The sequence below is a fragment of the Perissodus microlepis genome, chromosome 9 (assembly GCF_051167445.1).
Source record: "Perissodus microlepis isolate ML-2025 ecotype Zambia chromosome 9, ASM5116744v1, whole genome shotgun sequence".
In the NCBI taxonomy this organism is placed as follows: Eukaryota; Metazoa; Chordata; class Actinopteri; order Cichliformes; family Cichlidae; genus Perissodus; species Perissodus microlepis.
Genome location: NC_140469.1, coordinates 19510375 through 19531714, shown reverse-complemented (window position 1 = coordinate 19531714; position 21340 = coordinate 19510375). Strand labels below are relative to the sequence as shown.

The following is a 21340-nucleotide window of genomic DNA, read 5'->3' as shown; positions in this document are numbered from 1 at the left end:
TTTTAGATACACAAACTTCCAGTCCAAGCCAAAGAAGTGTTTGATGGATTTGCACTTTTAGATCTCTTTATCAGATCATCTTACATCTTCAGCTTATGTAACATGACTGATACAGTACAGTGGTAAAGTTGGTGGTTTAGCCATAAAAATAATCTCTCCTCACTTAGTGTGAGGTGTTTGGTTGTCTGGGGTTAAATGTATGTAAAACTGAATAATCAGGCTTTTTAGAAACCTCAAGGTGTAAATCAAGTACTGTTAGGGGTTTAAAAGAAGATGCAGAACTGCTGGAGTGGAGAGTAGAAGACCAAGCAGAGGATAAATGTTATATGAGACATAAGATCAGATTTGTCATTGTATTAACAACCAGCAAATGGCTACTTATCTGCCCATAAAGATCCGGTACAAGACTAAGGAGCCCCTGTGGGAAGACTGTTTTTCATTCCTGGTCCATAACCCGAGGAGGCAGGAGCTCGAGGTGGAGGTAACTCTTCAAAACGTCACGGACAACATCTGTTTTCTTTATAAGATCGTACGCTGACGCAGATTAAGTAACTGACATTTCTAAAAGGAGAAATTTGCTTTTTGCACAGGTAAAAGACGACAAGAACAAATGCACTCTGGGTAACTTGACGGTGCCTTTGAGTAGCCTGCTGGTGGAGAAGGACATGACGCTGAATCAGCGTTTTCCCCTCAAGAATTCTGGGCCCAGCTCCACCATCAAACTTAAGATGGCTCTGAGGGTAAAAACAGGCTGAATCTCTTCTCATTGCTCCTGTATGCATTGAGGATGGATGGGTTATTCATTTCAGGCTTAGGAGACCAGAACAGATGTTCACAATCTGTTAATTCAAATAGAACTGACTGATACAGTATGTCTAAATTAAAGATACAGCACACTGAGTGTGTAATAAATTGAAAAAGCTTACAATAGTGATAGATTTACCGCTATAAAAATTTCATTTCTAGTCCACAACCAACTGAATCCAAACACTGGACACTTTAAAGGCCCGGCAATTTTTATAGTGTTAATATAAAGTTATTTTTAAGTGGTGCTCACTGATTTTTCATGGAGTAATCCTCACCTTCCCTGGCAGATTATTATTTTTTTTTTTTTTCGCCTGTCCCGTTTGGATCTTTTGCCATCAGAATTATTGTCTAAAGGCCAAGAAAGATGCCCAGCGGATTTACTTTACCAAATGGACCATCCCGGCCTTGCGGTATTGGTCCATTTGATTGACCTTTGTTTTTATTGTTTATTTCTTTCTATTTTCCCTTGCTACACAAGGGACAGACATGACTGAGGGAAAGAAAAGGGAGAAAGAAAGAGAGGTAGGGAAAGAAAAACAGCGGGGAAGAGGAACGGTGATAAAGGGCAAAAAACAAAAACAAACGAAACAAAAAGACAAAAAATACATATATCAATCACCTGGATCACCTGTTGAGAAAGAAAAAAGATAAAACAAGCAAAAAAAAGAGCAATATAATAAACAACATCATTGCGATGATCTATGGGAATATAACATTAAATAAAATTAAATATTAAATATACTAAATATTGAATATTATTGTGCCCTGGCAGATTTAATCAGTTGGAGCAGCCATGTCATGAGGTTGGTTGAAAATGTTTTATCTGACACATTTTAGACTAAACAGAGAAACATTAGCGGCAAAGGTTTGGTTAATAATCATCATATTTTATAAATATAAAAAGAGAAAAAATCAGACCCTAACCAAACCTCTGCGGCTCCTCTGAGTATTTATATTTAACGCAGTATATTGTAATGCCGGGCTTTTTGGGACGAAGACTAATGTTTTTCAGCAACACTGTCTTTACTGCAGTTGCTGGAGTGAACTTAACTCCCAGTTAAGAGCAGAATAGAGCCGCCTCACTGCCCTGAAAGCCCGACTTTCACAAAGTGTGGAAACACAAAACAGTGGCTGTTCTTGCAAATTGATTTTTACTGAAGTGGCAACCTGGAAACTGTAGTTAGTTAATCTAGTTAACAATGTGCCCCTGGCTAGCTTCAACTGTAAATAAATAAAACTGTAAATGGATTTGCTGATAGCATGTCATGTTTGAGAAGATAAACTGTTTAATCTGTTTGCAGTACATTACAATATATCTTATATAGTGTGAATTTTGGGAATATTCTGATTATATTTTTTTTCCTGTGATAATGATTATCATAATAATTCAGGAAAGAGAGCGGTCCTGCATACTCTGAAGCCTGTTAGGGTATTTGCTATTGATTACTGCTGTCAGTGTAGCAGTTACAGAGTAGTTTGCAACTCTCCCTACAGGGAACAAAGTGACATATACACACATACATACATGGACTCCAGGTCCTAGGATGTTAAATAAGAAGCTGCAGGATTCACATTTATAGGGAACTGTGATGTCAGCGTGTTTGACACTCTGGAGGAATATTTCCAGGATTCATTTGTGAGTCTTCTGTAAAATCTGAGACTCTGACGTTGATTTATTTCTCTTTTATTTAGTTAACAGCATTTTTCATTCTGAAACTGTGGGGCTTAGTGGCTTAATGAAAGTTGGAACAGGCGTAGCGTCATCTCTGCTGTCACGGCATCACGGCGGTGAAAATTAAAGTCAGATTCTGATTTGATTGCTGTTTGTGCTGTAGACGTTTTCGAGATGCACCACTAAAATTATATCTCTTTGCCTGAGGCACTAAATCCAGTGATTTGACAGGTAGTCTTTGGTGGTTTGCCTCATTGCCATCCATAGCGTAGTTCAGCCTTAACTAAAGCCATTACTTACTGCTAATGAGGATATTTTCTCCTGTTCCCATCTGGAAACACAGGAAGCTATAACAAACAAACTGCATTGCCCTTCTTGAGACCAAAATGAAGCGTATTATACTGAATGACTGTGATCCAATTAAGAAAAGGAATGCAGCTACATTAAAATATTGACCTGCTCTAAAACAGTTTCTCCATATTGAAGCACAACCAACATACATTTAGAAGAGAAATTACTTTGCAGAGTCTTAAAAAAACATAATAATTTTTTTTTAAAAAACACAGTTTAGAAAGGTCTGCTAAATTTAGAGACTTTTCACGTGAAATGACAGCACTAACTTTAACTTCTTATTTTCTATTCTCAATCAACTAAACATCTTTATGTCTTTCTCTAGATCCTGTCCTTGGAGAAGCAAGTGTCCCCAGACCAGCCTTCTTCAGTCCAGGTCAACAAGTCCGGCGTGCCACAGGCACCCCCAGCCTCGTCCCTGAGACCATCAGCCTCAGATTTGCCGCTGCCTCCGCCCACGCATTTGCATCCTATAGAAGCTTCCACTCTCAACCTCAAGGACAGGGACGGCGAGCCGTACGGAGCCAGCCATCGCTACAGTACCACCAACCTGACTACCGCCATGTCAAGCTCCCAGAAACACCTGCCGCACAACAAGTCCACAGCCAGCCTGGCATCGGATATCTCCCTGCCTATTGCCACCGTGGAGCTTCAGCAAAGGCTTCGTCAGCTGCAGAAGTAAATGGCAGATATGATATATTACTTTTATTATTGTTTATTTTCCAGCTTTTCCAGCTTGGCTCATCTCAGGGTTTCTTATTGTTTTTCCATCAATTTCATTTAAATTCTGGCCTCCATCTAAATGTCATCGTGATTTTTGAATATTCATCTTTATAAATATTTTATCAGCCTACCTGTCAAACAGTGAATCAGTCCCTGTATGCATGCACTTTGTAAATTCGACCGCAGCACCTGGACGTGACACTGACTGACTTTGGTGTGTTTATAGCGGCTCGGCCCCCAGCCAGTACCCCCTGGGTGAGATCCAGCTGACTGTTCGACACAGCTCCCAGAGGAATAAACTCATTGTGGTGGTGCACGCCTGCCGGTGAGCTCCAAACTACTACAATACACTGAATTTACACAAAGTGGTTCGAAGGACTTTTTGTTTTTGGGCTCTTTGTGCCATTAACTTGAGTTTGTGCAGATTCAGCCCATGGTATTCAAATCACTTTCTTTCCTGTGGAGCTGCTAACTGTAAAGATTTAACAAGCAACACGTGCCTGGCAACATGTGAGTGAAAACACGTTTGTCCTGTGTGTCCTCAGCAACTTGATAGCCTTCACCAAAGACGGCTCGGACCCCTTCATACGCCTCTATTTGCTGCCTGACAAGAGCCGGACGGGGAAGAGGAAGACAAGCACAATGAAGAGGACTCTTAATCCTGTTTACGATCAGACGTGGGTTTGCATCAGTACTTGCTGAGATTCCTTGCAGATTTGTAACGTAATGTGATTATTGAGGATCTGTTGTTTTGCTTCACCTGTGTCCGATTGTTATAAGCTCTGCGAATATTTCTGCCTTTAGCTGCAGTTATGCCGCTGTATTAATTTGATAACTGGCTGTGTTTTGAGAGTCCTTCAAAGCTTTCCTTTTATTTCCAGTTTTAATGTTCAGTTATATTTTCAGGGTCCTTCTTGAATTCAGACCCACAGCAAGGGTGCAGTTGTGGAATATTTTATTTTTTCTAGCAAGAGAGCTTTTTTATTACTGAAGAAAAGAGCTTGCACAGACGATATGACCCTGCTGAGCTGAGATTCGTATCACATGTGGCCGCTGTGGATCCATCACCTCGAGTTTCTGTTTGTTTTGGACACTTTTGTTTGCAGTTGAGCTTCAGTGCTCAGACTAAATCTTTTAGCCTCATGGATGAAAGCCGATCGCATCATTCAGCTCCTTCGTGTAGGCTGGAGTTAGCACGTCGGTGCTTTCCTAGTCCCGCTGGCTATTGATGCAGTTGTATTGATTATCAGCCATCTTGAGCCTGCAGGGGTTTTGATGACTTAGTGCAAACTTAGAGAGGCAATATGCCCATGTCAGAAACACTTTATGCTGGTTTGCAGTTTAACTATTAGCGGGGGAGGCTGATGAAATTGTTAACAATAGCTGTGCAGGGGCTAGAACAGAAGACTTGAGGTCAAAGAGAAAGGGATTATGGACTCACACAGACACTTAAGCATCTGCTGGCACTTACTTAAACCCCACTGGCACCATGTTGAAATCACAAGTCAGAAATACCAACTTAAACCAACTTATCTGTCTCTCCACAATGTGGTTAGCAAGCCAAACAAACCATGCAAGGCCTCAAGTTTACACTAGTGTATGCTGCTTTGTTGTGAATTCAAAGTCAAATAATTTTCTACAGTTTGCAAAAGGTAAGGCAAATTTCTTTGCCTTACCTTTTGTTTAAAGGACCAGAACAATCCCCATATTTGTCATAGTCTGGCCACTGAGCCATGACAAAGACCCAGTTTCAACCCATTCAATCGCCTGTTTATCCATCCATCCGTTTTCTGCTACTCTGTTAGTCAAAGCAGTGATAACCAGGCCTCCCTCTCCAGGGCCACCTTCTCCAGCTCTTCCAGATCTCTGCAGCATGTCCTGGATCTGCCCCATTGCCTCCACCCAGTAGGACAGTACACCTCATCCATGATGCATCCCAGTCCGATAGTTGAACTATCTCATCTACCTTCTTTTTGTGTGGAGGAGTGGCAGCTTTACTCTACCCCCCTCTCAAATGAGCCAAAGGCTGAGCCAGACACCCTTCGGAGAAAGCTTGTATCTGTGATCTCTTTCTTTCAGTCATTACAGAAAAGCTTGTGACCATACGTGACTGAGTTAAGTCCTGTCCACATGTAAAACAATTCATTTGTCACACATCAGTTTGTTTGTTGACAGTTGGTCACTAGTGGACATCCCCGGCTCCAGTTTCCTCCTTTCCTGTACTGTATTTACCACCTTGTCTTATATCAATCGACAGTATCCTCTCATTGGTGGTTACTTTAATGGCTCGCCCCAAATTTGAGAAAAAGTTTAACTTGGGGCCCGTCCACTTTGCGCCGCCAGCTACAAAGTTCCTAAGTGTCTTTGTTTCTGTTCATCACATCGCTGTTAGTCCCCACTCTCTTTAGTCAGCACTGTCTGAATCTTTAGGCAGCCGTAGAAATTGCATGGTGCTAAGTGGATGGAGAACAAGGTAGAGCAAAGCCTGAGACAAGCAGCTCTTAAATGCATCCAGGCAGACCGGCCGGGTGGTCCCATTTACACTGATTCACTTCACCCACCAGGACCCTTCAAGAAAATGCAGAGGGACAAAAGGGATACGTAGAGAAGGCCCAGACAATGACCACGCACAATCTGGATTTTATGCTAAACATAAAAAGCGTATGCTTATGTTTGTGTGCGTATGTGTGTCTTTGCAGGTTTGAGTTTAGTGTATCTATTGTGGAGCTCCACAGGAGAACTCTGGATGTTGCTGTGAAGAATGGAGGGAGCATCCTGTCCAAACACAAAGGGCTTCTGGGAAAGGTATCTCCTGCAGGTTTTCCCTGTAGTGGCTTACGCACTGACGTTTTTATCGCTTTTCGAGCCATCAATGCAGGTGCTGATCCTAAACATTTCTTGTTCTTTTTCTTTGTTTTTTGCCTAAAATTACAGGTTCTGGTGGATTTAAGTGGAGATGACATAGCAAAAGGAATCACACAGTGGTAAACTAGCATTTTATGTGTTTCCTGTACAACATTGAGTTGATTCTTGGGGGTAAAAAAAAAAGAAGAAGCAAATTTCTGTCCTTAAATATCTAATTTCATCATTTTCTGTTGCAGGTATTATCTAAGTGAAGATGGTTTGTCGTCTCAAGCCACAAAAAGTATTCAAGACCCCGTCGTCACGTAGTGGCACCACCTCTCTTCTGTAACATAGTTATCTTGTTAACCTAAGGGCACATCCTTCTGTTGTATTCATATATAATTTCCATTTAGTTAACAGGAATAATTTCATCATGTTTAGTTTTATTTTTGTCAAAATTTCCTGTTAATCTTTCATGAGCCTGATTGGAAGATGTTGTAACATATTTTAATGTGTTCAAACACACTTACTGCCTTGTCTCTGTTTTTAGTGTTTTAATGTAAATATATATAGTTATAAGAATTTGCAGGGGTTTTCATGGCATTATACTTAACTTGGAGGAGTCGTGTTGAAATCTGTCACGATTCTTATGACTTTGTATCCGGTTTGTTAAAATGTGAAGAATTTTCATTTGTTGTCTGAGAAAACTAACCAAAGGAACTGATGCACACAAATATAGGCTTAAGTAGCAGTCCTGATTTGAGATTTTGATTTTCCTTTGGCACGCAGTGTTGATTGATCGCTTACCTCTCGTTATTAATGCTTGATTACAAACATGGAATGCCGGTATGCAAAGAATAAAATGACTGCTGTGCTGTGTATATTTTAGGAGATTTGTGCAATGGTGGTTGATTCTGAATGAGACTTGGGGACATTTTAGGGCTATGAGCAAGCTCTGTGCATTATGCAAAGGATACTTGAATAAGGGTTTGACTGTTTTCAAACTAAATGTAAGTTGAAAAAACTGAAAAACAGGAACAGGGACAACAGTTTTTGCATTTTATGAGCAGGGCTGCCAGAGTCTGTGTCAAGATGATGCATCCTTGTCATGCTTGTGTATGTTTTTGCCTCGCAGTTATGAGTTTCATGGGAGCTGTTAAATACATTTCTGGTTATCTATCCTGTGCCTTAAAAACCCCACAGAAATATAATTTACTTGCCTTCTTATTGTTATTATTTTGGATGGCTTTTGATGAATACATGTTTTATCTTGTGAAAGTTGGTGTGCTTTTTTTAATACCCCATTTTCATGTGCTTCTGTGATGTTCCCCGAATTTTGCAACTTTGTTGTGCTTAAAGTTGTGCTTAAATTTGGAATATGAAAATCAAACGGATGATGTCTTGTATTTTGGTCTCGTTTGAACAACAAGATATATTTGCTAAGTTTCAGGTTGGCTGAAGCTCAGGAGGTCGAGCAGGTCATATGGGAAGGTTAACAAGGACCAGTGACCTGTCGTTTTCTGCGTACCTAAAAAGCAATTAAGGGAATTTCCTAATTGTTTTTTTTTTTTTATCTTCGGTTGGCATTGACGTGATTTTTTTCGAGTTGTCCTTTTTCCGATTATTCTGAAATCACTTGAATGCACATTAAATCTAGCAAAGACTGAATAATAAACACTTTGAATTACGATATATTATGTGAGGCTTGGTGTGCGCCTTGCAAATAAACGTCTCTTGACTGGGGTCATAATATGAATCATCCACAGAAAAAGTAATACGAAAACGCGATAATGTTACTCGTTTACGCTTTTTGAGACACAGAACATCTGTAGTGGTTTGCCGCCATCCAGTGGCAAAAGCGAGAATTGCAACTGTACGTCAGCGTCGAAACAAACGTGATGACGTGTGGAACCGACTTTATCCAAATTTGCGCGGGTTTACTGTTGTTATGGCTCGCTGTCATTTCACTGTTTCCTTTCACAAAATCCTTAATAAAAAGGTAACAGGCGAAGGAAATGCTGCTTAATTCAGATGCGCATCATTGAGAGCCTTAATACCAGCCAACCCTGCGTCTGCAGTTAGCACTTTTGACGGTAACGACAAACGGACTGCCATATTTGTTGTTGTGGAGTTGTTACAGCGAGACAAGCTAACGCTATAGTGGCTTCATAGCAGCATTACAGGAAAACTTACGGTTACCTCGGATCACTGTGGAAGCAGGAATCATGTCCAAGCGAGAGGCATTTTTAGAAGCAGCCTGTAAAGAAAATGTGGAGGACTTTCTTCGCTTTATTCAGCTTCACGTAAGTAGCTAACTCAATGCGAGTTAATCCTGAAACACCCAGAAGCTATTGGAAGTCTCCTGTTTAGCTTGTTTAACTGTGGCTGTGAGGTGTAAGTAGTACAGGAAAGTGTTCAAGTCAGGTCCTAAACATGAGATGCAAATAATATGGTTGCTGTGTTCACTATTAAAATGCTATTTAAAGTTTAAGATACGGAGTGTACTCATGGGGGGGGGGGGGTATTAAAAATTGGACTCCAGTTATTTGACAATGCTTGTTTCGATCCCAACTTTGACAAACTTTTACTGTCTGTTGTAAAGTAAGCATTTTTCCCTCCTACATGTTTTTTTTATTACTTACCAAAGAGATTTTGGCCTATAACCAAAGGAAAAGTCACCAAGACGATGATAAAAATCTTTCAGACTATTTTTTAATAGGCTTTGATTTACTCAAGCATAAAATAAATCAGAAATATCAAGAAAATGCATGCAGTCCTGTTCAATAAGCTAAGACAGGCTCATCGTGTTAAGTCCTGTTATTATTAGGTACACCTTGCTTTTGCCTTCAGAAATGCTTTAATTGTTTGTGGCAGAGATTTAAGAAGATGATGGAAATATTCCTCAGAGATTTTGCTCCATATTGACATGACAGCAATGCACAGTTGCTTTAGATTTGTCAGCAGCACATCCATGATCTCGATCTGGTGACTGTTTGGGACATTTGAGTGCAGTGAACTCACTGCCATGTTCAAGAAAGCAGTGTGAGATGATTTGAGCTTTGTGGCATAGCAAGCAGCCATCAGAAGATGGGGATGCTGTTTTCATAATTGGATGGAGGTGGTCATCAACACTACTCCAGTAGCTGTGACATTTAAACCATACTCAACTGAAGCTGATGGGTCCAAAGTGTGCCAAGAATATATCCCCCAGGCCATTGCATCACCAGCAGCCTGAACCATCGATGCAAGGCAGGATGGATCAATGCTTTCATGTTGTTTATGCTAAATTCTCATCAGACCAGGCAAGGTTTTTCCGATCTTTTACTGTCCAATTTTGGTGAGCTTGTGCAGATTGTAGCCTCAGTTTCTTGTTTTTGGCTGAAAGGCCTGGCAGCTGGTGTGGTCTTTTCCTGCTGTAGCTTAGGGTATGACGTGTGGTGCATTCAGAGATGCTCTTCTGCATACCTTGGTTGTAATGAGTGGCTATTTTACTTGCTGTTGCCTTCCTATCAGCTTAAAGCAGTCTGGCCATTCTCCTGTGACCTCTGATGTCACCAAGGCATTTTCACCCAGAGAAATGCAGCTCACTGTAAAGCCTAGAGATGGCTGTGTGGTAAAATCTCAGCAGATCAGCAGTTTCTGAAACACTCAGACCAGCCTGTCTGGCACAGACAACCATGCCAGATTCAAAGTATTTTAAATCACCTTTTTTCCATGTGCTCATGCTCTGTTTGAACTTCAGTGGTTCATGTTGTGTGTCTACATGTCTAAATGCACTGAGTTGCTGTCATGTAATTGGTTGCTTCACCCTCCAAAGTCTTAGACTGAGCAGATGGAGACGAGCCTGGAAAAAGGTACAGGGAGGAAAACCCCCAAACTGCAAGATACAAAGTTGATGTTATGCAACGTTAGTATATAAATATAATTTAAGCCCAACTTTAAAGCAGAGAGGCTCTGCCCTTCCTGAATCCAGCTGAATGCTCTGCAAATGTACTATTTTATAGCCGTAGGAGGCCTGTACTCTGAAATAAAAGTGCTCAGTTTTACACTGTGAGGTCTTTAAAATGTGATGGAGCTCAGTGATTAAAGGGATTTGAATGTGAGGAGGACAATTTTAAATTCTACCTTTGGTTTAACAGGGAGTCAATGGAGAGAAGCCAAAATGAGAGAAACATGACCTTTCTTTCTACTTCCTGTCAGTACTCACACTGCAGCCCGAGCTGAGGCTTTTCTCAGAGTTATGTCACAGATGGATATTAAGCAATCACAGCACATAAGTCCACAAGTGTTACAGAGAGACAAGGCAAAACCACCCAGCATAATTTATTGATAATAAGCCTGTTTAACCCTCATGTATGGAGATTACCCCCATGACCGTTCGTAGACCAGCACATAGACAGGTCCCCCTACAACTCTGTCACCCATGCCCCATTAAAAAAAAGAAACGAAAATAAAAGAAATGTTAAATTTGTCAAAACGGGCCAGGTTTGACCTGAACAGTATGTAAGAGTTAGCTGTGACAAATTCAGAATATTAATATCAGGGTAGTTTTAGCATCCGGGGGGGGGTAAAAAAGGAAGAAATTTGTCCTTTGTGTGGTTTTTCGTTAAGGCAGACTTGAACTTTTAATTATATTTCAAATAAAAATAAATAAATAAATGTGACCTAAACTAAGTCTGACTCAGCCTGGTGAGAAGTAAATTGTGGATTTTTATGGAGAAAAAATGGATGTGCTGAAAGGTGAAGTGAGAAAAAATGCATGATCATCCTTTTCTCTCAAATATCTTTTTTTAATGTGGCGGTCACAATTGACATTGGAATTACAGACAAAAATCATTTCTTCAGTTATTATATTTTTATTAAATGTGCATAACACATGGCTGTCCAGTCAAAGCTGTGCCTGTCTGTCTATAAATCTGAGCAGAAGGACAAAGCCGAGCCCTTCGATGTGGAGGAGGTGTTGCAGGAGATGCCCAGAGAGCAGAGGGAGGCCCTGTGGAGAAGACTGGCATCTCTGCTTCAGGACGTCCTGCTGGAGTTTCCCACAGAGCGCTGGGAGGGCAGGGGGGAGGAGGAGGGCATGCAGAAGGAGCCCACTGCAGACTCTGTGAGTAAAAGGATCAGCTCACTGACCCCATGCTTAGTCTTTGTCAGTCATATTATTCGAATATTAAGGACTAGATGCATGGAAAGCACTCCTATGTTGATTTTTGTAATATCACATTGCTTTTAAGCTTTTTGACGTTTTGCTTAATTGTATTTTTTAACATCTGGTGCATTAACTTTTTTCCCAGAAACACGCTGTGGCTGTTGTGGACGGCGTGACGCTCGTCTCTACAGTGTCTCTGCAGGTTTTACAAGACGATGACCCCTATAGCCCCCTTCTGGAAGTTACCCGACGTCTTCACGGTGATTATTTGTGTTTTTTGCACATTTTTACAGCAAATGAGTTGCATATGATGCTCTTCCCATTCAGATAGATAGGTATAAATATCTATCCATCTAACTTATAAATATATCAGAATCAGAAAGGGTTTTATTGCCAAATGTTGAGCAGGTTTACAACATTAGGAAATTGCTGCGGTACTTAGTGCAAACATACTGTCATATAACGCTTAAATAGACATAAAAATAAGAATTAAAAGTGCTAAGTAGATAGATATATACATGAGTGCAGGTGGTGATCAGTGCAAACGTGGAATGATGCAGTGAACAGAGTGTAGGGTCATGTGTTAGTGGTGGGAACAGTCATACGGTTATTGTTCATGAGTCCAACAGCAGAGGGGAAGAAACTGTTCTTATGGCGAGAGGTTCTGGTGCGAATGGACTGGAGCCTCCTGCCTGAGGGGAGCAGGTCAAACAGACTGTGTCCAGGGTGAGAAGGGTCAGCTGTGATCCGAGCTGCACGCCCCAGTGTCCTGGAGGTGTACAGGTCCTATATATAAATTATAGAGCTTTGATTATCCTGTAAGAGTAGAAAACAGCTGTTATAAGTACCAATTCTTTTACCAGTTATGAAAAAACAACCTGAGAAACCATCATAATTGCTCAGTTTATGAGATGAATCATGGGCGTTTCAGTGAAAATGCTTTTATTCTGCAATGAGGCCAGAAAGTCACATGTGTTACATTTGCAATCCAAAGGTAACACATAATTCCCATCTGAGGATCCTTGCCTTTTCAGAAAGCTTAAATAATAATGAGCATCTGTGTGTGTCTGTGTCCTTCAGATGTACTGGTGTCGCTTCCTGTCTCAGAGGCACCTCTGCAGAACCACATCCACGCGCTGTGTGAGGCCTGGTGGAAGAAAGGGCTGCAGGAGAAAGAACGGTTTGGGCGCACTGCTTTCTTTGTGTCTCTTCAGAAGAGCTTCATTCTCAAGAAACCAGTGAGTGTAACCCCTCAGTCACATGTCAGCTCCTCAGCTCTTTCAGCAGGTTTTCACTCTGAAAGAAATGTTTTCCATCAGTAGCCAGTGCGTCTCACAACAGTCTGCTGATAACTGGTAACATTTGTGATCTCTTGTCTCTTGTCAGGGAGCTGAGATCCAGAGAGTGTGGAGGCTCCATGACGTGCTTTTGAGTCTTGACTACACATCAGAAGAAAACAAGCAGATAATCGACTTGTTGCTTCAGTGCTTTCACCGCCCTGCTCACATTAGAAACGATGATGTGAGTTGTGCTCAGCCGCCGCGTGCTTGTTTTCACGATTCACTCCCTGCTTTATTTATTTTTATCGTCGTGGCTTCCCTCTCGAGCTGTCAGTCTGATGATGTGTATATTGTCACAGGGAAAGCGATTCCTGGTGTTTCTTTTCAGCTGGAACGTCAACTTCATCTGGGTTATTCACGGCACAATCAAAAACCAGCTGGAGTTTTACAGCAAGTAAGAACCCCAGTCTTTTCTCGCCAACACACTCGCTTTTCTTTTCATGTTAATAACAACTAAACTCTTCCATTCAGGCTCATCACTGCTCATATTGCAGAGATCTACTTCAGAGCATGGAAGAAGGCTAGTGGGGAGTTCTTGGAGAAGATCGAGAGCTTATGCATTCAGGATTTCATGCAGAACGCGATCTTCCTTCATAGAGCTTCTCCTGTGCATTCCAAAGTCCGACAGGTAGACTGTAAAATAAGAAATGTGCCTGTTTTAAAGATGTTTTTAGTCCTCATATTCATCGTATGGAGTGTCATTCTCTGCTTTCTTTGTCTCATATTCAGATTGTGAGCTATTTCCACATGAGGAAGGACTGCCGCAACGTGGACAAGATGCTCTATAATCTCTACAGGCCCATACTTTGGAAAGCTCTCAGTGTACGCGTACTTCATACAGGTTTTAGCCTCGCTTTCAAGCAAAAAAAACAAGTAGAATATTATTAATTAATGAGAGGACGATCCACACATTTAAGTATATACAGACCAGTTGAGATTATGTGCACAGTCAACCCTCAAAAGGCCCATCGTGAGCCAGCTGAACCCTCAATTTTTGACATTTAATTCTAATCTAATGTGTTTCTGTTTGATTTATTCAGGCTCCTAACTTTGAGGTGCGTGCAAATTCCACTTTGCTTTTCACTGAGGCCTTCCCATTTTACGACCCGAGTGAAAGCAACGAGAAGATAGACGAGAACATTCAAAAGCAACTGGACACAGCAATGGTGAGAACCTTTCAAACCCCCGCCAGGCATTAAGGGAATATTCGGTGTATCTCAGTAGCACAAAGCATTTCTAAGGTAGCGTTGTCTGAGCGCAGACAGAATCGTAAATGTCACTTGTTGTCATCCCAGAACCTCCTTGATGATCCTCACCCGACAGTGCGCTCCAACGCCACACTGGGTGTCTGCAAGATCCTGGCTAAATGCTGGGAGCTCCTCCCACCTACAATCATCACAGACTTCGTGAAGAAGCTGGTGGCGGAGCTGGCGGCTGACAGTAGCTCCCCTGATGTCCGCTGCTCAGTGTTCAAGGTGGAAAATGTGGCTTCTTTCCCTTCCTGAAAGAAGAGAAAGAAATCGCTGTCGTGACATTTTGCCAGTATTGAGTTAATTATGCAGAATAACTATCGTTGGATTTGCACGAGTCATGGATGATTTATTTAATGACTTGTGGTTTGTGTAATTACCCTCCTTCTCCAGTGTCTGACTATTGTCCTGGACAACGCTCTCAGCCATCCACTTCTGGAGAAACTCTTACCTATGCTCAAATACAGCCTTCATGATAACTCAGAGAAAGTCCGGATAGCTTTCCTCGACATGCTTATGAAGGTCAAAGCAGTGCGTGCTGCAAAGGTAATGTATGTGTAGGTTTTTTTAAAACCTTTAACAGGCTGTCGCTGTGTGACGTTGCTATCGATTTTATATATATATATATATTTGGATACAAGGGGAAAGTTTTGAAGACATTTACTGTCCCTCATTGAAACAGAGGAATCCAAAGATGCCTGTTAACACAAATTTTACTTCTCATTTATCTCCTCTATCTACCAATCTCCAGTTCTGGGACGTGTGCAACATGGACCACCTGCTGGCCCGCCTTGCCATTGACTCACACTCGGTTTCCAAGCGTATCGTCGACTTGCTGTTCAAGTCGTTCTTCCCGGTCAACGAGTCGGAGAAGGAGTGGTGTAACCGCTGCATCACCCTCATCCAGATGAACCCCATGGCTGCCAGGAAATTCTACCAGTTTGCTTATAGACACACAGCACCCACTAACATAAGTAAATGCACAGCAACAAAACCTGATTTATTTTTGCATGCTGTGTTTTGGATATTTAAAGTTTGCTTGTACCGTTTTATCTTCTCCTCCAGTAAAGCTGATGTTGGCCATTCGTCGTGTCCTGAACAGCTGCATCCAGGTTGACTGTGACATGACTGACATCAATGACAGCAACAAAGAGAACAGCGCAGTAAGACGGAAACACACAGACTGACTTAGAACAGGGGAAGCATCTCCCAAAATTTAGCTTTTGATTTTTATTATTTAACCTCTTAAGCCCCAAGCCTAACTGATCTCCTGCCTTTTGCCCTCGTATCAGGGGGCGTTGGGGCTTAAGAGGTTAAACCATTTTATGTGCACGCATTAAGTCAAATCTGAATTTATTTAGATGACTTTTTGATCGATTGAAACAGTACACCATGGAAGTATGTATATAAAAAAATAATATCCCTACCTCGTTGCCACCCACTGTTTGTTTCCTGTTTCAGCAAATTGGCTCTTGCTGTTTTTGTTTTTCAGAGTGTAAAGTGTCCATAATTAGAATAGAAAGTGTACTGCTTAAAAAAAAAAGCTGCATCCACAAACTGAATGAGTGCCTCACACAGACACCTTCACATGAGTATTAATATATTTAAAAAAAATAGTAAAGATTTACTCAAAAACAAAACAAAAAACCTGAGCAGAAACTTCTTGGACCAGCTGTGCCATTAACTCCACAGGAAGCGTTATTATTAGTCACATAATTACATGAAAACACTTCGAAAGCCACAAATGGCACAAACGTGTCTCTAAGGCCACATCATTGACTTTAATTAGTGGAGGAAGCCTAGCAAACAGGTAGTGGCTACAGCCGCCGGAGATGTGTAAAAATAACCACCAATGCAGTTATCAGGATTTCACAGAGGTGAAATTCTTTTGGTTCCAGGGTGTAAACATGTTTATTTCTGCTGTAAAGGGTTAAATCCAGCCTCGTGTGGCCACTAGTGGAACTGCAGAGATAAGAAGAAAATGTGCTGAAACACGAGCTCAGGCTGTGTCCTCTGTGTGTGTCTGTTCATCTCAGCAGGCGGCACCTGCCTTGTTGGGGAAAGACATGACCATCGTGTCCAGTTTGCTGGAGGTCGTGGTCATCCTGTGGAGAAGTGTCTCGAAAGCCCTGAAACAAAATGAAGAGGCCCAGAAGTATACGTGTGCCAAGTTTGGGTCTGTCATGTCCAAGTATTTCCAGGCCTTTGAGGTACATCCACTGCAGTGTGGTGCTGTTGTATTTTTTATATATTTCTTTTTGTCCCCTGAATAAATGTAAGCAGTCATGATTTGTTTTCCAGGATGAGCGAGCTACTGTTCCACTCATACAGCTGGCCTCGTTTATGCCCCCGACCGCAGTGCCGATGTTCAGGTGAGCAGCTTTTTTTTTTTCCTGACTCAGATTTTTATGTTTTTGTTGCTTTTTCTTTTACCAAAAACATCCTGGATAATCCTCTCCTTCATCCTGCTTTCTTACTCCTAGCTGTGGAGTCATGTCTAGACTAAGGAGGATGGACTCGGGAGCTGCTCCAGCACAGTACAGCCAGCTGCTCGACTGCCTCTGTAGCTGGGGCCAGGCTGCTGACATCCTGGAGCTCATCACTGACTGGCTCACAGAGTCCCTGCCCAAAAAGGTACTCGCTTTATGCAATGCCTGACATCTTTGCAGTCTTCTTTGTCTGTCTCCAGAACACAAAAGTTTAAGATTAGCCTTAAACTTTTTAATAAAGCTTATAATTACAGCTGGATCAGGTGGCCCTTAGATACACTGCTCTTTCACTCCTCTTGCATTCATCTACAATGACTGCCTCTAACTTTTGACCACTTTCTCACAAAGTTTGTGTTATGTCTCGTTTGTTTGTGGTCTCTCTGTGCTCCTCTTCTTTCGTCTTTTCTTTCCTTTCATGACAGATGGCTGTTCTTCCACGATTTAACTTTCTGTCGAGAGTGTTCTTCCTCCCCACTGTCACCAAATCTTTGCTCACAGCGTTGTTGGGTTCTCTCTGTACTATTGTAGAAATTGGCACTCAAAAGTAAAATGAAATTAGTTCTGAATATCTTTTTTTTTTTTTTTCATGAAAAAAAAGTTAGATTTTTTATTCTTTTTTTTTTTCTCTTTTTTTGTGGTCATCTTAAGGACAAGGCGACCAGTGGTCGAAAGGTATGCATCATGGAGACGGTGGAGGCCAAACCCGACCTGGCGCTGGCTTACCTGGAGCACCTTTTCAGCCACACTTCAACACGTGAGAAGGTCCTGGCTCTCGGTGCGAAACCACTGAAGCAGCTGCATACAGTTCTGGGGAACTGGAAGGTATTATGGATGTCATTCAGTACGATATTTGAACCGAATGACAGAAAAGTGTGAACGGTTCCTCCATAAGAAGTGTGTTTTCTGTCATTTTTGTCTCCATAGTTGGTGCTCTACAGTCATCTCAGCTCCACCACAGAAGACCCCAAACATGCCAGCGTGGAGACGGCACTGAACGCCTTCAAGCACCACGGCCGCCTCGGCGCACATCTGCAACATAACGTGAGGCTTATAGCACTTTCTGTCATTAGACTCTCCACCTTAATAGTTAATATTTCAGGCAACACTGGACTGTAGTAACACATATGTAGTTTGCCGTCGCATCCCAGAATGCAAAGCTTCATGGGAAGGCTTTTAGCTCAGATTTGCAGCAGATTTTTTGTTGTTATGTTGGATCAAGTTCTCACAAACTGCTCTGGAGTTTGTTAGGAGCTGGACTCCTTCAAACGGTCTCAGCTCAGGTGTTCTGTTCTACACCTGAGTGTAATTACCGTGTTCGCATCCGCAGGAATGACCTACACCAAAGGGGAAAAGGAGCCAGAGTTTGATTTAAAAGGCGCAGAAAACACCATTAGATTTGTGAGCTAAATGTGGCCATGGGTTGATTTGGTTTTTTTTAAATTCCCCTACCCCCCCTCTTGTTAATTGTGAAAAAAGAATTAAAAAAAGAAAGAAAATGAAAGCTTTTCTCTCTCTTTCAGCTGTCAGATGGCCGTGACTACCTGCTCTCTCTGGAGCATGTGGCTGCGTGGGTAGCCGACAGGGTGCTGCCCTTTCTAGCGAAACGTAGCGATGATGACAGCGAGGACTCTGAGAAATCTCAGCCACAGCCGCTGGCTGCAGAGATAACCGAGGTGAGCTCCACAGTTCATTTTGTGAACATGTGTTTATATCAAGAGCTACTTTTTTCTTCTTCTTTTTTTTAAGCAGGGGTTTGAAAATATTGAGGCATTTAATTTGGTCAAACAAGGAAAATGTGTGCGTTTTCCATTAAAAGGAGACGAGGCTCTGGTTTCCAATTCAGCACAAATGTGTGATTTAGGCTCACATGATGGGTCATCAGCCTGTCTGTTTAAAGAAATACCTATTAGCTATTTCAAAGAAGAGCAAAGATAAATTCAGATGCGAGGTCGGTTTGTGACGAATGGTTGTGGTTTTACGTGACCAGTAAAGTCAATCCAAGAAAAAGATTTCTCTTACAGGCGAATTAAATCACATCTCCTCGTGCATAAATTGCCACTTTCGATTGTTAACTCACTCATTTTCACCCGGGCACACAGAGCCGAGGCTGAGTTATGTTGTTATCCAGAACATTAGGTTTTTGTGGAGCCTTTTTTCCTCCTGCTCCCAGGACTTTCTGTTCTGCTTGGTAAATTTAGACTCTTCATTGATTGTTCTGCCTCAGTCCACACACACTCTGTACATGCCTCCTCCAGTTAATACTGCCGTGGTGAAATAGCTTTATTATCTCATTTTAGCATTATCTGTTTGTTTCCATATTTTTTATTATTAGCCTGTCACTTTGAGTGTTGAAAATAAACCTGCTTGTGTTGGACATAAAAATTAGCATTATGCTAACATGTAGAGTGGGTGTAATCCGTATTTGTTGTTTTTGTTTTGTTTTCTTCACAGAGCTTCCTGACAGTATGCCGTGACGTTTTGCTCGTGGGTTTGGGCGATGAGACATTCAAGGGTCAAATCCTACACCTGTGCTCGCTCATCCTCCTCTCAGGTGAGCGTTTCAGATGGTCTGCATGTCTGTAGGTACGCCGAGAAATGCCAGGACTTTTGTTTTTCTGAAAATAGCCTACTTCACCCAAAGTAGAGAGTTGCTCCACATGGTTTACAAAGCATCTTATTTTTAATGAGATCAAATGAAAAATGTATCCACATGTCTGCTCTTCTCTTCCTCTCATCGCGTTTTCATGGAAAACGAGGAGAGTGGGAGGTAAAGCGTTGCACTGTTTTCCCCGGAGCAGTTCTACACAACTTAATAGTGCATTCCTTTTTTTTAGTTATCAATCTTTTTTGTCAGAAGAAAGGTTGTTGAGAAAAACTGATGAAAATTGAAGATTTGGCAATTAAATTAACGCTGCTTTGTGTTTTCAGAAGCGGGCTACCTGTGCATCCCTGCAGTGTTGCCAATTTTGAAGGAGGTGGCAAACAGCTATGCACCTGAGGACAGCAAGGAGCCTGAAGAGGATCAGGAGGATCCAACCACTGTTATTTTAGGTGTGGTGTCTAACATTTTCCAGAAGATTATAGAGCTCTTGGCCCGTCGCCTTAGGAAGGATCCAGAGGAAGGAAAGCAGGTTTTTCAAAATTTTTATTTATTAAAGTCTCTGACGGACCTGGCTGTTCCGGTAACTGAGCTTTAACCTCCATAAAATGTTCTCTTCCTGCTCTGATGCAGCTCTGTCAGTCAGCTGTTCCCGGTCTGACGGACTTCCTTCAGGTGGCCCAACTCTGGGAGCGAGCACCTCTCAGCGGGGTCTTCTCTACTTTATTTGCTGTTATCGTTGTGGAGAAGAGACATTTGCTTCAGAAGGTGTGAGCTGACAGAGGAGGGTAGCAGCACAATGGAAGCAGTCAGATTATAAACAGTTATCCTGCATTTTCTGAGACTGATGTGGGACTTTTTGGAAATATTAACGTTCGTGTTTTTTAAAGATTGAGCATCCTGAGGCGGTGATCATCCCAGAGTCAGTGGACGACATGCCTCCTTTGTCCAGGATCTTGTTGTCTGTCCTCCTCAAGTCACAGCCTGTTACCAGGTCAGTATTGAAAGTTTCTTTTCATTAACTTCCATGAATGAGTATTCCAGAGTCTAATGGTTTGCTGTTGCTTCTTTTAGGGCATTTCTGGCAGAGGTCTGCACATCTGTGGATTCTGAGGCCATCGGCAATCTCGTTGAACTCGCAGCCGTCCTGCACGTTTTGGCGGTCATCAAACACGGTGAGCTTCCACTACCAAAAAACGTAAAACTTCAAAACTGAATATTTTTCCCTCTGGTCCTAACGACACATTTCACTTGCCGCCTGTTAGGCGGACAGTCTAAAGCAGGCTTGAAGAGCGCAGCTGTGTCCGTCCAGCTGCAGCTTTACAAACATGCAGTCACCTTTGCAGACAGCACAGACGTCCAGAGGTAAGCGAGGAGGAAATCTGATGATTTTGTTTTGATAACTTGTGAATAATAATAACTAAATTTGGCTAATCATCTTTTTTTTTTTTCCCCAACAGGGTTATTTATGAATCTTCTGTGACGACTTTGAATGAGATTCTGCATTTATGAGTTCCAACTTTAAAAGACAAACGTTTCTATGTGATGTATTTTCTGCTTTATTTTGTTTTGTTTGGTCTGCTTTCCTGAAGGTCGATTTTCCCCAGCCACCTTTGTTTTAAGGGTTTGGATTAATACCAGGAATACAAAGTTTTCCAAGGCTCGCTAAACTCCTGCATTGTATTTATTTCTTGATGGCATACAATACTCAGTTCCTGTCTCAACTGGGACTTTTCTTTTAAGCTTTCACTCGCCATATATTTTTTGAAAACAATTTGAAATGCATATCTTCATCGTGTGTGTTTATGTGTCTGCTGCTCTGTCAGCTTGCAGTTTGCTGCTAATCAGAATAAAATAAACGGTATCAATCAGCCTAAATTTGATGTTTATTTCCTCCTCAGATGTTTTCTTGCCTGTGCAGCGCTTTGCAGAGTAATAACAGAGAAAACAAGCCGTAAATCATCCTCTCACTTCCTTTCATTCTCAAAGAGGGAACCGCTTCCATTTTCAGACTTTACATATGGTTCTTAAATATTTGTTAACACTGCAGACAGCAAAGCTTCTAGTCTCAAAAAGTGGCACGAGGTAACATCACCTGATGAAGCAGTTAGATTCA

At 41.7% G+C, this 21340-nt stretch overlaps 2 protein-coding genes and 1 long non-coding RNA gene across 6 annotated transcripts in view; 2 read left to right on the top strand and 1 right to left on the bottom strand.

Moving 5' to 3' along the window:
* The window catches only part of esyt2b (extended synaptotagmin-like protein 2b), a 40137-nt gene extending 32462 nt beyond the window's left edge, over positions 1 to 7675 (top strand). For all 3 annotated transcript variants that reach the window (XM_084939484.1, XM_084939487.1, XM_084939485.1), the window contains 8 exons: positions 395 to 481; positions 591 to 740; positions 3156 to 3508; positions 3780 to 3878; positions 4099 to 4230; positions 6253 to 6358; positions 6488 to 6537; positions 6655 to 7675. In XM_084939484.1, the coding sequence (XP_084795610.1) occupies positions 395 to 481; positions 591 to 740; positions 3156 to 3508; positions 3780 to 3878; positions 4099 to 4230; positions 6253 to 6358; positions 6488 to 6537; positions 6655 to 6724 (1047 nt within the window). In that variant the 3' untranslated portion in view covers positions 6725 to 7675. The remainder of the gene's footprint in view (positions 1 to 394; positions 482 to 590; positions 741 to 3155; positions 3509 to 3779; positions 3879 to 4098; positions 4231 to 6252; positions 6359 to 6487; positions 6538 to 6654) is intronic.
* Positions 7676 to 7882: 207 nt separating this feature from the next.
* On the top strand, positions 7883 to 21102 carry ncapg2 (non-SMC condensin II complex, subunit G2). Of its 2 annotated transcripts, none has more exons than XM_084939483.1 (26): positions 7883 to 8700; positions 11322 to 11504; positions 11692 to 11806; positions 12627 to 12784; positions 12933 to 13067; positions 13186 to 13280; positions 13358 to 13514; positions 13616 to 13708; positions 13927 to 14052; positions 14182 to 14361; positions 14530 to 14682; positions 14888 to 15110; positions 15202 to 15299; positions 16176 to 16346; positions 16438 to 16508; positions 16620 to 16770; positions 17274 to 17447; positions 17550 to 17666; positions 18146 to 18298; positions 19077 to 19176; positions 19554 to 19756; positions 19858 to 19992; positions 20115 to 20218; positions 20299 to 20399; positions 20490 to 20589; positions 20685 to 21102. In XM_084939483.1, the coding sequence occupies exons 1-26, from the start codon at positions 8623 to 8625 to the stop codon at positions 20734 to 20736; spliced, it is 3426 nt and encodes a 1141-aa protein (XP_084795609.1). In that variant the 5' UTR covers positions 7883 to 8622; the 3' UTR covers positions 20737 to 21102. The 2 variants fall into 2 exon arrangements, with proteins under 2 accessions (XP_084795609.1, XP_084795608.1); XM_084939482.1 differs by having other exon boundaries at positions 16173 to 16346.
* On the bottom strand, positions 14299 to 15434 carry LOC146380425 (uncharacterized). Its single transcript, XR_014801306.1, has 3 exons — positions 15182 to 15434; positions 14943 to 15080; positions 14299 to 14387 (listed from the first exon to the last, which is right to left on the bottom strand). It is a non-coding gene; the product is annotated as an uncharacterized LOC146380425 (long non-coding RNA).
* Positions 21103 to 21340: the final 238 nt, after the last annotated feature.

Bases quoted from the DNA above. Each gene is read 5' to 3' on its own strand.
- ncapg2 (XM_084939482.1), top strand. From the start codon at position 8,623: ATGTCCAAGCGAGAGGCATTTTTAGAAGCAGCCTGTAAAGAAAATGTG. The intron at 13,281-13,357 runs GTAAGAACCCCA...TCTTCCATTCAG, and splicing joins CAGCTGGAGTTTTACAGCAA to GCTCATCACTGCTCATATTG. The intron at 17,667-18,145 runs GTGAGGCTTATA...TCTCTCTTTCAG, and splicing joins GCGCACATCTGCAACATAAC to CTGTCAGATGGCCGTGACTA.